Source organism: Anser cygnoides, chromosome 2, assembly GCF_040182565.1.
Source record: "Anser cygnoides isolate HZ-2024a breed goose chromosome 2, Taihu_goose_T2T_genome, whole genome shotgun sequence".
NCBI lineage: Eukaryota > Metazoa > Chordata > Aves > Anseriformes > Anatidae > Anser > Anser cygnoides.
This window is the reverse complement of record NC_089874.1, coordinates 18,438,281-18,452,758: the sequence shown is the minus strand read 5'-3', so window position 1 is coordinate 18,452,758 and position 14,478 is coordinate 18,438,281. Positions and strand designations below refer to the sequence as shown.

Here is a 14,478-nt window from a genome sequence, read left to right as displayed (position 1 = left end):
GTGGGATCTCAGATCCTGCACTGGAAAAATTCATAACAGAATCACACAATATTATTGTAAAAGCACTATTAAAAGCTTTTAATGTTGTTAAAGTAGCTAGTAAGATGGAGGAGATCACATAAAAGGAAATTTGATTTTCTGGTGCTTTAGTATAGAAACTTGCTATGTAATTAGAGATAAAAACTCAGTAAATTAATGAGGTCTTTTTATTGAAAACTTTTTTCAATCTACAGTGTAGCACACATGAACTAATAGTTTCAAGAAAGATAGCTAGAAGCCACATGTTCAATGGGATACAAAGGGGAAAACAATGAAGCCTCCATCTATGAACAGTAAGATATTTCATTTATGAAATTATGATTACGTTGTTTTCTTCCATTGCTGACTACTGCTAGTGCACTGCTCAAAAAGTAAAGGGTACAGTGATCTGTAAATATACTGTTAATATATAGGTCAGTTTTCACAATAAAGCACTGCTAGGAGAGTGAATTGTAATTCACTCAAATCTGCTAGATTTTTGTTCACTGTTTTTTGAAGCTGTGCATTCTTCTTATATATTACTTAAATAAAATAATCAAATAGGTTAAATTCATAAGAGCAGTGAAACATGTAGTGCATTTCTTGATTGCTAAACCATCCAGTCCTGTTGAAAATCTCGTTTTGTTTTTCTTAAAACAGCAATTCTTCCAATTGTGCAAATGGATCACAGGATCTATTGTCATTAGCTTAAAAGGAAGGAGGTATTTTGCTTTTGTGACCACATTCGAAATGTTGAAAAAGTACTGTCTTTTTAAGTTGGGCTTATCATTCTCTAATCAGAAGTGCAGTGCTTGCCAGTGAACTAAGAAGGAGCAGAAAGGAAAGAAGGTCTTTCTGCATCGAGCCGTGTAACCACCCCCAAATTTACTTTGGTCTGGATTTGGGTTTTATCCATGGCAAGACTTTTGCTATCTGTAGTGTGCCTATCTAAGAACTAAAATGCAAGCTTTGACATAGGGTTTTGATCAGCTACCTTATTGTCGATCACTAGAAATGCCTCTGACATTCAGAGAGGTTGCTGAAATTGTCCATGAGTGTTTTCAGCAGGAGAGAGTGCCTGTGTGGAGCAGCACTAACAAGGAAGGGGATTTGTGTCGTTCCCACTGCTTTTACGCATCAGCCTTTGTTAAAGCAAACATTGTCAGCCTGGAGCGGGAGGGGAGTTGGCTTTGTAAGTTCAACTCCACAACACCCTGTGAAGCAAATTTTGTAATGAAAGTCTTGAAAATGTGCTTGACCTGTTGTAGGAGAGGATTACCGGGAGGCAGTGTTTGAATGTGTTTTCACAGCGTAAGCTTCCTGATAAATAGTGACTTTGAGATCTTTTCTGCTGCCTATTCTGAAAGTCTTTGATAGGGGTAAAGGACTGAATGGCTTTAGATTTACAAAAAGTTAATCATCACTTGATGATTTTTAAGAAGCAAATAATTAGCTTAGCCAAAGCTTGTATAGCCTGAAGGATTTATAATCTTTAGACTGAAGTCCTAGCGGCAGGAGTTTTAACAATATATGAATTAAGGTTTCTGCCACAGAATCACCTCAAATTTGAATGAAGAAGAGCTCAACAGGGTTGGTTTGCTTATGGAGAAAAATGTCTGAGGAGCTGACCTCATTTTTAACAAGCGAGGGATGTAATTATTTAAACGTATCTACCAGGAGGAAATTATTGAAATGGTTCTGTTAACCATTTGGTAGCAGATTCAGGGAGAGGCGGTGTTATGCCTATCCCAACATCCTGGGTTTTCAGCATTTTAGGAATCTCACATGGGATTCTGTGGTCACGAGCTCTTGATTTTGGTGCCCCAAAAGTAACTGTGTGACATAACCTTAAATATGAGTAACTGGCAAACAGGAGACATGCCACTGCTAGTTGTCTGGGGTCAGAGAGATGGGCCCTTATAGCAGACATAGTCACCATCACAGTGCTCTGTAGGAGCTCTGCGTGGTCAGGGCTTGACAGCAGAGGGTCAGACGCTTCCCTGGCATTCTGCAGTTCTGCTAATCTCAGCAGGATTCCTGGGGGCATTAGTGCATTAAGTGGTTTATTAGAAGAGATAATTAGCACAAAGCAGCTGGGGATTTCGTAAATAAGGAGACTTGGTCTGCATCACTGAAGCCTGGTTACGTGACATGGCACGTCCCCAGTGGAGCCTTCTTACTTCTCAGCTCCCCGGTGCTTGGCGCATCCACCAGGATGGGCAAGTCCAGCTAAGGAATTGCCACGGCTGATGGGACCTACCTGAATGGTGATATAAACAAAAGCACTTCCAAAAGCAACACGCGCACACAGTTTCAGTGCCTCCTGGCATGGGAGCCAGCAGCCAAGCAGAACAGGTGCGCGCAGCAGGGCAGTGAGCTGGGGAGCGAGGAGGCACAGGGGAACGGCAAGCGCCAGCTGATCTGTCAAAGGACTCCAGCTACAATCCCTGGAATCAGCCACAGACAGACAAAACTTTTTGATCTATGTTCTGCCAGGAAACTGAGCTTTCCTCAGGTGGGAATTTAGACTTGCAGGTGAAAGAGGAAAAAAAAGCGTATGTACGGCACAAAAAGTGTTAGAATCTGGGGTACATTTAAAGAAACCACAGATCATTCAGTGTGCTCATTCCAGGCTTACCCACATACTGACAGACAAAAGCTACTTCAACTCAATACATTTTCATCAAAGCAAGTCATATTTTTAGACTCTTTCTGTATTATTAAATATAGATGATACTGAGAGTCCAGTGGTGCTCATATGGGAATGAGTGAGTGGTTCTGATTGCAGTGGGGAACTATTGGACTGCTTTTTGCTCCTCATACCCTGAGCCTTCCCTTCAGCTGCCCGTGATTTCCTCCCATAATTTATGACCTTCCTCAGCCTGGTCAAACTCTTGGAAATTATGGCAGCACATTTTATCTCCTATATATTGATCCAGCACTGGGACTTTCATCAAAGCACTGGAGAATGACCTTTACAACATTTTAGTGGCACATTATATATTTAGCCCAGTCTTCCTCCATATGGTATGAATATGACTATTTTTAAAGGTACAGTGCGATACATATAGTATTAAAACTAATCTAGGAAAGTACTATATTGAGTATGTTAGCATTATGCCATGACCTATGGGTCTTTGCTTTGCTTACTAATGGTAGTTTTTAGCAGGCACTGAAATAAAATACATTTTTAACTCATCTTCACATTCCTGCACAGCAATGATTTCTAGCCATACATCTGAAGTATTTGTATTACATTAATTTCCTGTAATAGAAAATAACTTTAAAACTCTGTGGAAAGTATCAAGGAAACTATACTATCAAAATCACAGTTTTGAAGGTAAATATAATTTATTAAGGAAAAAAGGATATCACTGTTTCCCTGATCACTCTGTACCCAAGACTATTCCATTAGTAACTTGTAAATGTACTGTCAGGATATCCTCAAACATTCATTAATCACATAGGATGTAAACTCTCAGAAGTATTCATACACCCAAATAATTGCCACAATTATTTTTCTAATTTGTGTACCTTTTCACTGGTCAGGACATGATGATGAAAAAAGAGTAGATTTATATTAGACATTAGAAAGAAGTTATTTACTGTGAGGGTGGTGAGGCACTGGCACAGGCTGCCCAGAGAAGCTGTGGATGCCCCATCCCTGGAGGTGCTCAAGGCCAGGCTGGATGGGGCTTTGGGCAACCTGGTCTGGTGAGAGGTGTCCCTGCCCATGGCAGGAGGCTGGAACTGGATGATCTTTAAGGTCCCTTCCAACCAGATTCTGTGATTCTATGTGTATGATGCTGGTCTCGCCATGCCATTTTCACACTGTTGACATGACACAGCTCTCAGCCCAGGTTGCTCAGGTTTAAGATGGCCAGATTCAATAAAGCAAAAAATCATCCTGATTTCATTGAGTTTATTCCATGCTGGTCTTCCTGCCTATTTTTTGCTAAGGCCTTGAGAAATTACTTGGGAAGTAAGTAAGACAAGACTGATTTGGAGACTTTGAGCTGAGATGTGTTTGAGAAAGCTGTTTATTTGGATCTCTTAGCAAGATTTTATCCTTTATAGCCAAGAGACAGTAACTTGTGGTATGAGTGCATCTAAATACAAATTGTGAGGTCTTGGGCCCTCAGTGTTGATGCTCTTTCTTCAGTCATCTTCCCTGATGTGGAAAAAAAACCCACGCTCATTATTTGTGTGTGTGCATGTACGTGTCAAGTGTGAGGTGTGATTTTTCTTTGTATTGGCATGGTGCCGTACATGGGCCGTAGGTACCTCTTTTCTGTTTTCAGTAGGATCACATCGGTTTGCAAGCTCTAAGTAACTAGTCTCATGTTCACTGTTACTCCAGAAGAAACAGATAAGATGTAATCCCTCTCCCATAGGAAGTCAATGTACTGCATAAGAGCTCTTGACCCTTAATCTTTCTGATGTAGCTTTCATATCACAATAAAAATCATCAGTCTGGAACAGAACAGTTTGACAGGATGACTCAGTAAAGCCACAAAATGACAGATACTAGAAATAAAAAGCAAACAAACCGTGCCAGGTCATTGCTGTCAAAGCAGGACCCTTCACCTGTTGTTCCTTCCACTTACAGAGTCAGCTCATAGTGTGAGGACCAGGTTTTCTGTTCACAGGGTGAATTATTGATATGACCTGAAAATTTAGTATGATCTTATTTATTTTCTAAGATTATACATTACATCTCAGGACATACTTTTTGCAGCAGCAGCCACATGCTTTGGCTGCAGTCCCTAAGCTGATGATCCCAGCTGGATCTGTGAACCAGGGTGCTCTGTCCTTCCATTTCTGATCACTTCTCCTGTCTGCTGGGCTACCCTTTCCTCTCTGCTCTCAGTGTTTGCAATCAGGCCCTCACCTTGTCCAGCTATATAGAGCCAGGCCAAAAAAGAAAAAAAACTCCCAAACCCTCAGACCGTATAGCTTAGGTGGTGCAGGTGGTAGAGTTGGGGGTTACCTTCAGTAGTTTCCAGACAGTTCATTCAGCCTGGACTACCTTCTTACTCTGTTAAAAGGACAGCTATTACATACTGGCTTTAATGCTGGCTGTAGTTGTCTGTAGGTCAAAGCTTTGCTTAAAGGCAGCTTTTAATGTCTTCCAGCAAAGTAGGTAGAGCACATCACAGTGTGATGTCTGATCTGCCTGTAAACAGAGCTGACGACATTTCACTGAAAATGATGATTGGATTATTCAACAGCAGTGCATAAAAGTGCATTGCATGTGCTGAACAGCTTTAGCTGGGTAAAGAGCTAGAAGATGCTGAGGAGGATGGTTACATTTCCTCTTCTGCCTTAGATCAGAGGCAATACCTCTCAAACAGTGCCCAAAGCTTCTCACGACCAGGTGTTTTGGGGCATAGACAGGACAGGAGGAGGAGTTTTTTTCAGTTGGTATTCCTTTACTTGATACCCATGATTAAACATCAATTTGTTCAGGAACTTGAATCCAGGGCTACATATATATTCATAAATTAAGTAGCATCCGAAAACATTCCTGGGTGCTGGAACTCCATCATCTGGGCATATTTAATTTCTTAATACAGGTGTAGCCCAGAAGCTCTGTATCTTACCTCCCTGTGAGAAATAGATACACTGAGAAAAAGGATGACTGAGTATTGTCTACCAAGAACTCAGGGCAGAGATTTGAACCACCTGTCTGATGGAGAGCACCAGTCGTCAGACAACACACAGTTCCTAGGCGATTTGGTCTCATATCACAGCAATTAAACTTTCATGGTAAACTTAGATAGTATATGAGTCAGAGGTACAGGAAGGAGGATGGTGCTCCAGCCTGGTGAGTAGGGATGTTTTCAGGAGGGGAACCTCCTGGGTACATGTCTCTGCTTTAATACAGGCTCAGTAACATGTAGGGGAGACTGAGGATGTGTCTGTCAGTGATGAGGTGGTGAGCAATGTGGGTTTGGGTTCGCATTGCCACAGGAAGACGAGGGAATTGCAACACTGGACCTCATGTTCTGGTTGAGCACTTTCATGCCTCAGCCTTTGGAAGGGAGATTTTCAACATCGCAAGTCTAACACAGCTTTTCTGACAGCTTTTCAGAAATATATATATATATTTTTAAATAAATTAGAGGTTAGGTTACATGTAGGCCTATATTTTGAAGATATAGATGGCAGTGGTGATGGATGTCTGTTTTTGTGAAAAAGATGAGGGAAAAAAAGAAATGCAAATTGGAGGGGTTTTTGACTGCTCTACTGCAGAATGTTATTTGTTTCACTCTACTTAGATCAATAAGTAGACAGGATACCCCACTCCCCATGAAAGCTGTTTCACAGTCAGCAGTTAATGAGCTAGTACTGGAAAAAATTTAATGAGCCCAGGCTTGTTATGTCCAGAAAAAGTTCACAGTTCAGTAGAATCACCAAGAATTGCCTTTGGAGAGCCAAAATACAAAGAAAAGAAAACTGTATTGCTGTTCTCACATAGTTTGTGTGATTTCTCTAATTCTTAAAGCTTCGTAAACACGTGTGGTAAGGTTTTTCTCAAATGGCAAACAATAGCAGTGAAAAGATGGTGTGCCTGATTTCATCACAAAAAGAGTATCTTTCTCCTTCCTTCCTTCCAAGAAGCTAAGTATCGATCGTCATTCACAACGTGGAGGAGGAAAACCTTTGCTTATATTGAATTTTAATGTTCTAAAAAATGCGGATTTCCTGGCACTGCCTGGAACAACGGTGCTGTGGCTGATAGAGGCAGAAGGAAATTGCTTGCCTCGCCTCTGTGGAATATTCTGCCTATCCTTCCTGAAGTCTTTGGGAACCTGCTTCAGATATAAAACACTTAGCATCTGGGAAGGGAGAGGAGAACATCAATCAGACGTGGAAGGATCAAAACCTGTGACTCCCTGCGGAGTGACTGTTGGGAGGGAAACAGCTGAATAATGTTGAACATATTCAGATCTCTGGCTTCACCTAACGCACACTGTGAAGGCTGTGTTTGTAGTCAAATGCTGATTCATTTTTATGGATGTGGAAACGACTTTGTGCTTTTGCCTTTAAAGACACTGTGTTATTGTTTGTCTGAGAGGCAGTGCCAGTTGCTTCTGCTTCCTTTTAGACAAAAATAAGCACGAATATTAAACTGGAGTGTGATTTTTTTTGCTGAAAGTGCAGGCCTGGCCATGAAATGATTTGGGATCTGGCTGAGGAGCTTGGTACGCTGCAAATATTTGAGGGGTTTTAAAAACTCAACTTTATTAAAAAATTAAAGTTTCCTAAACCTCAGTGATAATTAGTCCCATGTGGATATCAAGAGTATTCAGGGGTCATGCTCACACTCAGGAATCTAGAACTGGAGTGGCTTTGAGGACAAAATCACTGAAAGAGTTCGCCCCTCACTTTGGAAGTGCCTTCCACAGTTACCTCTACAAGGAACAGAATGTTGTCTTGTAAGCATCAAAGTCTATGGGAAGAATATCAAATAGGGGAATTGTATGATTTGGGATGAGCAGACAGACAGCATCATAACAAAATAAAACCTCACACATGGTTGCTGTTTTATGGATATGACCTTCCCTTTTTCAAAGGCAGAAGTCTTCCACTGGGAGCTGGAAGGTAGAAAATAGCCTGACAACACAGCATGTGAATGCATGTCTCTAGCATAAGTATAGCTAATATTTTCTATTAGTGCTCTGTAGCACTCTCTGGGCAGCAATCAGTTCCATTTAAATATGATGAATATGAAAGTAATAATGTTTCAAATTTTACTCTTGTACATACTGTCAAGGGAGAGAATGTTGATATATTTTTTTTTAATAGTCTGATAGTGAAATACAATGAAAATCTAATTCCTGCAACACAGTTAATTCTCTTTTCAATTCTGCCATGTCTGAATTTTTCAGGGTTTTGAAGGTATTCCTGTCCCGAACTGCTCAGCGTATTCCATACATGACAGGTGGGCGAGTGATGAGGATGCTGGCTGTAATTCTCCTGGTAGTCTTTTGGTTCCTCGTTGGCTGGACTTCTGCAATAACCCAAAATTTGGAGAGAAACATTCCACTCATTGGCCAAGGGCAAACATCTGACCACCTGATCTTCAATATGTGCCTCTTAGACCGCTGGGATTACATGATGGCTGTTGGTATGTTCATTTTCTAGCTTACCCTCTAATGTCTAAAATAAGGTTTAGTTGCCTTTTCGTTACATTTTCCTTCTTGTAGAATATCTTAAAGCTTTATCAGGATGCATAACACCACTTGAAAAACATTGAGGATAATGAAATATTGGCATATATGGTTTTTAAATGGTCTGAGAAGTATAATTAAAATATACTGAGAATTTTATGACTTTCAAAGGTTTGTAACTTGGATTGTAGTAACAAAGTGATTGGTGCTCAAGAACTGTCATCTTTGAAGGCAGAATGTATCTAGCTATTCTACGCTATTACACGAGAAATTGTGGCAGGAATAACAAAGGCTTTGTGCTTCTGCACCACAGAACTGGACAGAGCTGTCATGTGAAGAGGAGAACTTGCTAGAGCACTCTTTCATAACTGCACAGAAATTAGTATTAAAGTAACAAGAAAAGGAAATGCCCATCAAACTTCCCAACTTAACATAATTTGCTAGATGTGCCATCAGTGCTTGGGATAGGCAAGAGCTAAAAAATGCCACCCTGCAGAACTCTATCATACCAAGGAGAAAAAAACCACATTTTTGTTTCCTTTATTTTAAAAGTGGTTTCCCCGTGCCAGGGTTCAGTTATACGGTGTAACATACCCTTTCCTGGTGACTGGACAGCTTCAGAGCATCTGTGCCTAGAGCCCTTGTTTCCAGTACTACATAGGTGTGCCACCCACCGTCTCAAATATGCCCGTGTTTTGAAATCTGAAGTAAAAACTTAACTTTCTGCCCTTTCCTTGTCTCCCCTTGTCTGTCCCACTGACAGAGCTCTGCTGCTGAGGATGAGGGAGAGGTAAAGGGGTGTCCTCCTTGTGAGAGTGAAGGTGAGATGGATAGAAGCAGCCTGTGGTTATTAGGGGTATTTTCTCTGAGAGTACTGTACAGAAGGCCAGTGCATAGTAACACAGCCATTTTAAATGACAAACCACTGCTTCCAGCTTCACCAAGGACTTTCCATGGGTCTAAGCTGCTCTGTCCCTTCTCATCCCTGTGCTCTGCTCTTCCCTCCTTCATGTAAGATCTCTCAGGCACACTGCTACCTCATTTGTGAGCGTACTCATGGGTAAACCACACAGAGATGAGTATAAATGAGTACGTCTTGAAATGTGTCTTAATCTGGGTCCTTTTGTAGGTGTATACTGATAAAATATAGCTATGCTTTGCTATAATGCAACAGTATAATCACCAGAGATGTTGTAAAATTAATAACAAAAGAGAATTAAATGTAGAACATGATGTCATCTGCACTGAGCTATTTTGGATGAAAATTTTACTGCATTTCACAGCCAGTAATACAGCGTAGTATTATTAAAACTTTGATACCAGTGGTTGTTGCATAATGGCAAACAAATGTTTTTATTCTCTTGATCTTACAGCTGTGCTAGTAAACTGAATAACAACTCAGATCTTAATGGCTAAATATTACCAATAGTCCCCTGTTGTAAGAAATGATGTAAATTGCTGTCTGCCTAGTGTTGGAAATAACAGACATTGGTTTTTAAGACTTACTTACACCTAGAGGGGGTTTTAATTTTATTTATTTTTTTTTTCAAAATACACCCAGGGGTAGTAGAGGAAAAACTGTTTCTCAAGCCTGAACAAATTTGGATAGAACTTCTTTTGTTCTGTCATTTTGCCTTCTCACCCAAACTACCTTATAAGCAGAGTTACATTTGTGCAAGTCTTCAGTAAACTGTGGAATCACATGAGTGATGCCAGGATTTGTACAGCTACAGGTCTGTACTGACTTATGTGTCTATACACATATCTGTGCATGTGCACTTTAAGGTGTTTATTGTTAACAGCAGTCTGAAAGGCTTACAGACAGTAGTATCTACTTACAAAACCAGATACTTCATATCAAAGAGATGTCAGGAGAAATACACATAATACAAAACCCCTTTTATTCCTGTAATTGACTGGGAGCAGCCTTGCAAAAGATTCTGTTACAAATTAATTGATAGATTATGATATTTCATTTAAAATACCAAACTAAAAATGCTGAATGGTAATTTATGAAAGGTTTGTTATTTCATTTAATTTAGCCAGGCATAAGATTTGTTACAAAACTATTGAATATTTTGGAATATATGCCAAATACCAATTCCAATACCTCACTGTTTCAGTCTGCTGTCAATGTCTCACTGAAATGTGGAGAGGGAATTTTCAAGGTCACAGATTAGTGAAGTGAGAATTAACAAGGCTCTGTTAGAAAGTCGTAATGAGATGTAGCCTTTATGCTACCAGAGATTATTGGAGTTAGGATTTATGAAGCATTTTCCATACTAATCACGCTACTTAGGCTCCATCTCGAGAGACTTTTATGGCAGTGAATGTTTTGTATTTACATTTCCATTAAGTTTGAGAGGATGCTCTCTTTGAGTGAAGTAAGGACTTAGACATAAAGGTTGTCACCATTTCTAACATTGCCCTCTGTGCTTTGTGATATGCTGATGAGAGAAATTGGCATTCAGTAAATGCTTGTTTTATCTATGTAATGTAATGTAAGTTAGTATGCATTTTCCTAGAGGTTGGATACTTGTGGGTATTTTATTTGTCACTTGCCTAGATTCTTTTATTTCCTTTGTATTCATTTGTGCATCACTTTAGAGGCTGTGGCATCTGTCTCATTGACGAGCTGTGGCAGCATGGATCACAACCTGAGATTTTAGAGAAGGACCTGAGGGCCTGAAAAAGCTCATCCACAAAGCTTTTCTGTTATGGCCTGAGTATATTCTATGCCTCTACCTGCCACAGCCTGATTTCTGATTTCAAGTTAGAAAAAAAGCAGCTGAAAAACTTGTGGTATGTAATGGCTCACAGTGTCACAAATCAAGCTGTTACTCTTTATCCTGAGGAAAAATACATATAAGCAAAACAAATATCAGCACAGTACTTAAAAAAAAAAGTTTTCTACAATCTGGAAGAAAAGCAAAATAAGTTTAATGTGCAAAGCCCCTGGCAAGAGAGAAAGCTAGGCAGAGAGGTAAACATACGTGCACAAACAGCAATAAAAAGCAGAGGTGGAGTCTTGGCAGGTGGATGATCCTGACTTCATTACAGCCAGGGTATTACCTAATGTAGGCAGCATTTGAACTGTAGTTTTTAAAAATTCCCACATGCACCCTGTGTGCTTTTTTTCAATGTTTTATTTAAACCAGAAGTAAAAGGCAGGTATTAACCAAATGCAGCCAGGTGCTTTTCCCCAGCACCTGTGTGATTCCCAGCTGGCAGGAGCGGTGCTCCTCTGGCTCAGCTGCCGCACTAGCACACTAATTGGGAGCTCAGGATTTGGGTCCTCGTTATCAAGAGAGCTTCAAACACAAGGCTCTGTCATGATTACTGAATGCCCTCAGCCAGGAAAAGGAACAAAGTAAGCATTTCAGTCTGTGTTCCCAAAAGAGTTCCCTCCCCCTGTTCATTTGATAATATTTAACCTATATAATCTTTGCATCTAAAGAGGGGATGAATTGCCAGGACAGGCTCTGACAGATTGGGAATTAAGACCGTCCATACAGTTCTGAGTTAGGGCATTGTAATACAGCCTTACAAAGCCCTTTATTAAATTTTCTACAGGCTTTCTGCTGTATTCAGTGAATGAGTGATTATTATTTCTTTTTGTTATCCCCATTAGATGTGGCCCTATGCCATATTTAGGGTACGTTGTTCAGAGTATGCAATGAATAAAGAATTGTTAATTTCCAAATGGGTGTTCTTAAGCCATGTTCTCTGTAGCATCAAAGTACAGAGATTAATGCCAAAATTGTCAAGAGCAGCTATCCCTTTTGGGTGCTGTCTAGAGACATCTAGGGACTGGTTTTTCCAAGTAGTGTTTATAGCCTCCTCTGTGCAGAAAGCCCAGCCAGGAGATACTTGCTAGACTTCAGCACCGACAAAGATCTGGCTTCAGTTCTCATGTTAGATACTCAGAAAGTGCATTGTTTAAATACATTGTTTGCTTGTTTGTATTTTTTAACGATGAGCAGCCATCGTTCTTCAGTTTCCCTTTCTCAAAAGTAGCTGGAACTTATGGCTGGAGAAGTTTGGGTTGCATTGCCAGCTGCTCTAACACTGCTTTTTCTTTGTACCTGCTACATCACAGATGCCTTTGTTTAAGCACCATTTCTACACCGTGTCTCTGCTAAGGAAACCATGTACAGGTTCTCTTAACCACATTTCAGATTCTTCTGCAAACCACCTGCAGGAGGATATGGCTTTGGGAGAGGCTGGGAGATGCCCTGACTTCATCTTGTCTTTCCAGCACTCTCGTTTGTACTTTAAGTCTTTCCAGGCCTTCAATTATTTTAGATCTGTTGGCATTTGCTCACAACCTCTTTAAGATGTGAGAGAAGAGGTCCCACACTCAGCTTGCTTTCAGCTGCTGGTGGTAAATCTTTCTGATCCTAATTCTTACTCTTTCATCCACACAAAAGTGAAGAGGATGACGGGGCCCAGAAGAGTGGTCAGCTGGCTTTAATAACAACAGTGGCCTGTGGAGGGATTGAGGAAAGGCAGCACACCTGGGTAGAGGAAGGAATAAAATGGAGTATAAAGGATAAGAGAGGGAACATGCAGAAATGAGATGAGTTCCTGGAAACTGTAGGCCATAAATTTCGTGTGGGGAGACTCCTATGGAAGGGATACATGGATATATATCACACTCAGGTCAGTGGATATGTCTCCAATGTCTCCATTGCCAGGAAAAGGCATCTCTAGGTCACCCTCAAACCATGGGGCCCGTGCACAGCCACAGACAATCCAACTTCTGGTAGAGAAAAAATGTCAGGATTTGACACCAATTTGTACTCCACACAGAAGTCTCTTTATGGCTGTGCCTGGCTAATTGAAATAATCCCGAGATATGCTGAGAGAGACGGATAATTTATAATTTTCTTTGAATAATTCAGCACTGAAGACTTATGCATGTAACCAGAGTTTGCTGAAATATAGGAAAATCCTTTCAGCCTAAGAAAAAAGCTTCTACTATGACATGGCACAGCTCTCCAGGTGGGAGATTGAACGCAGTGAGCAGAAAGAGACTGCACTGGCTGGAAACAGAGAGCAATCTAGGACATGATTTTTCTGTTTAAGACTGGAGCTCTCTCAGCTCCAGAAGGCACTCGGAGTGAAGAAATAGATGGAAGAGCTGTGCTTCCAGATCTACAGAGCAGTTTGTTTCAGTACAGGGAATTTAAAATGTATACATTAATTTGATGAGATAAAATGGGATGAAAAAAGAAGATGGGCTGTAGCCTGCCTATGTTGTGAATTTAGTGAGAGTTATAGTTTGTATCCAAAATCTGAGGAAAAAAATGGAGCAGCTGTGGAACAATACTGTTTTGCAAAGTTCAGGATGCCAAATGGACTTAGTCAAGGTTATGTTTTAAAAAGCTCTCCCTTCTTAAACACGTGTAATGAAAGCTTGCAAAATATTTCACCATCTCTGGAGAGCAGCGTCCTGTTCTTGTCCTGTCGTAGTGCTTCTTAAGCCAAATCAGCATGGTCAGACATGGAACATCATACAGAGTTGAAAACTGGCTTCAAACCTTCAGGGCTGTCTTCTTTTTGCAGGTAGCCTTTGGACAACAGAGTGCAAGTGAGCATGGGGATGGGGATGCTGGCTCAAGGGAGCTCCCTCCAGCAGCTCTAGCCCATGGCCGTGTCCACCTTGGGGCTGGCCTGAAGAGGCACAAGAGAAGGACGTTGCTGTCGGGGAAGGAGGGCTGAGCATCAACCAGGACAGCCTAAAATAACTCTTTCCTTCCAGACCAGGGCGGGAAGGAAAGTCACAGTTTAGGATTTAAGCTGCTCACAAATATGGGTAAATTTATTTCCACTGTCATTCTTCAGTGACAAGGTGGCATTATCCCCATTCTGCACAGCCAGCACTGAGGCCCAATAAGATTAGGGTTATATGGTCCATTTAATGTGGGTGTCCATTTTGCAATGCTTTTGGCTCAGTTACAGAGCTTAGTCAAATCTGTACAGAACGTGTTATATATGGTCTCACTGGCTGCAAATACAGCCCTGTGTGCTCACTTCTGCTGCCGGTTGCAGCAAAAACTTCAAAGTTGGCCCCCAACTAGCAAGAAAAACATGCTCTGTGATCATCTCTCTGAAGCATGGCTTGAGTGGGACTTTGAGGTACAAAGTTAAAATTCACTTCTGCCTGCATGTGCCCGAGACCACTTTTTTTTTCTTTTTTTTTTCTTTTTCTGCAGACTTTTGTCTCTTCCACTAGGCATCTAAATGTAATATAACAAATTATAGAGCTTTCTTTATTAGC

General features: G+C 40.8%; 1 protein-coding gene across 2 annotated transcripts in view; it reads left to right on the top strand.

Moving 5' to 3' along the window:
* The window catches only part of GPR158 (G protein-coupled receptor 158), a 196,911-nt gene that overhangs the window by 164,742 nt on the left and 17,691 nt on the right, over nucleotides 1-14,478 (top strand). For both annotated transcript variants that reach the window (XM_066991582.1, XM_048048493.2), the window contains exon 7: nucleotides 7,914-8,152. In XM_066991582.1, the coding sequence (XP_066847683.1) occupies nucleotides 7,914-8,152 (239 nt within the window). The remainder of the gene's footprint in view (nucleotides 1-7,913; nucleotides 8,153-14,478) is intronic.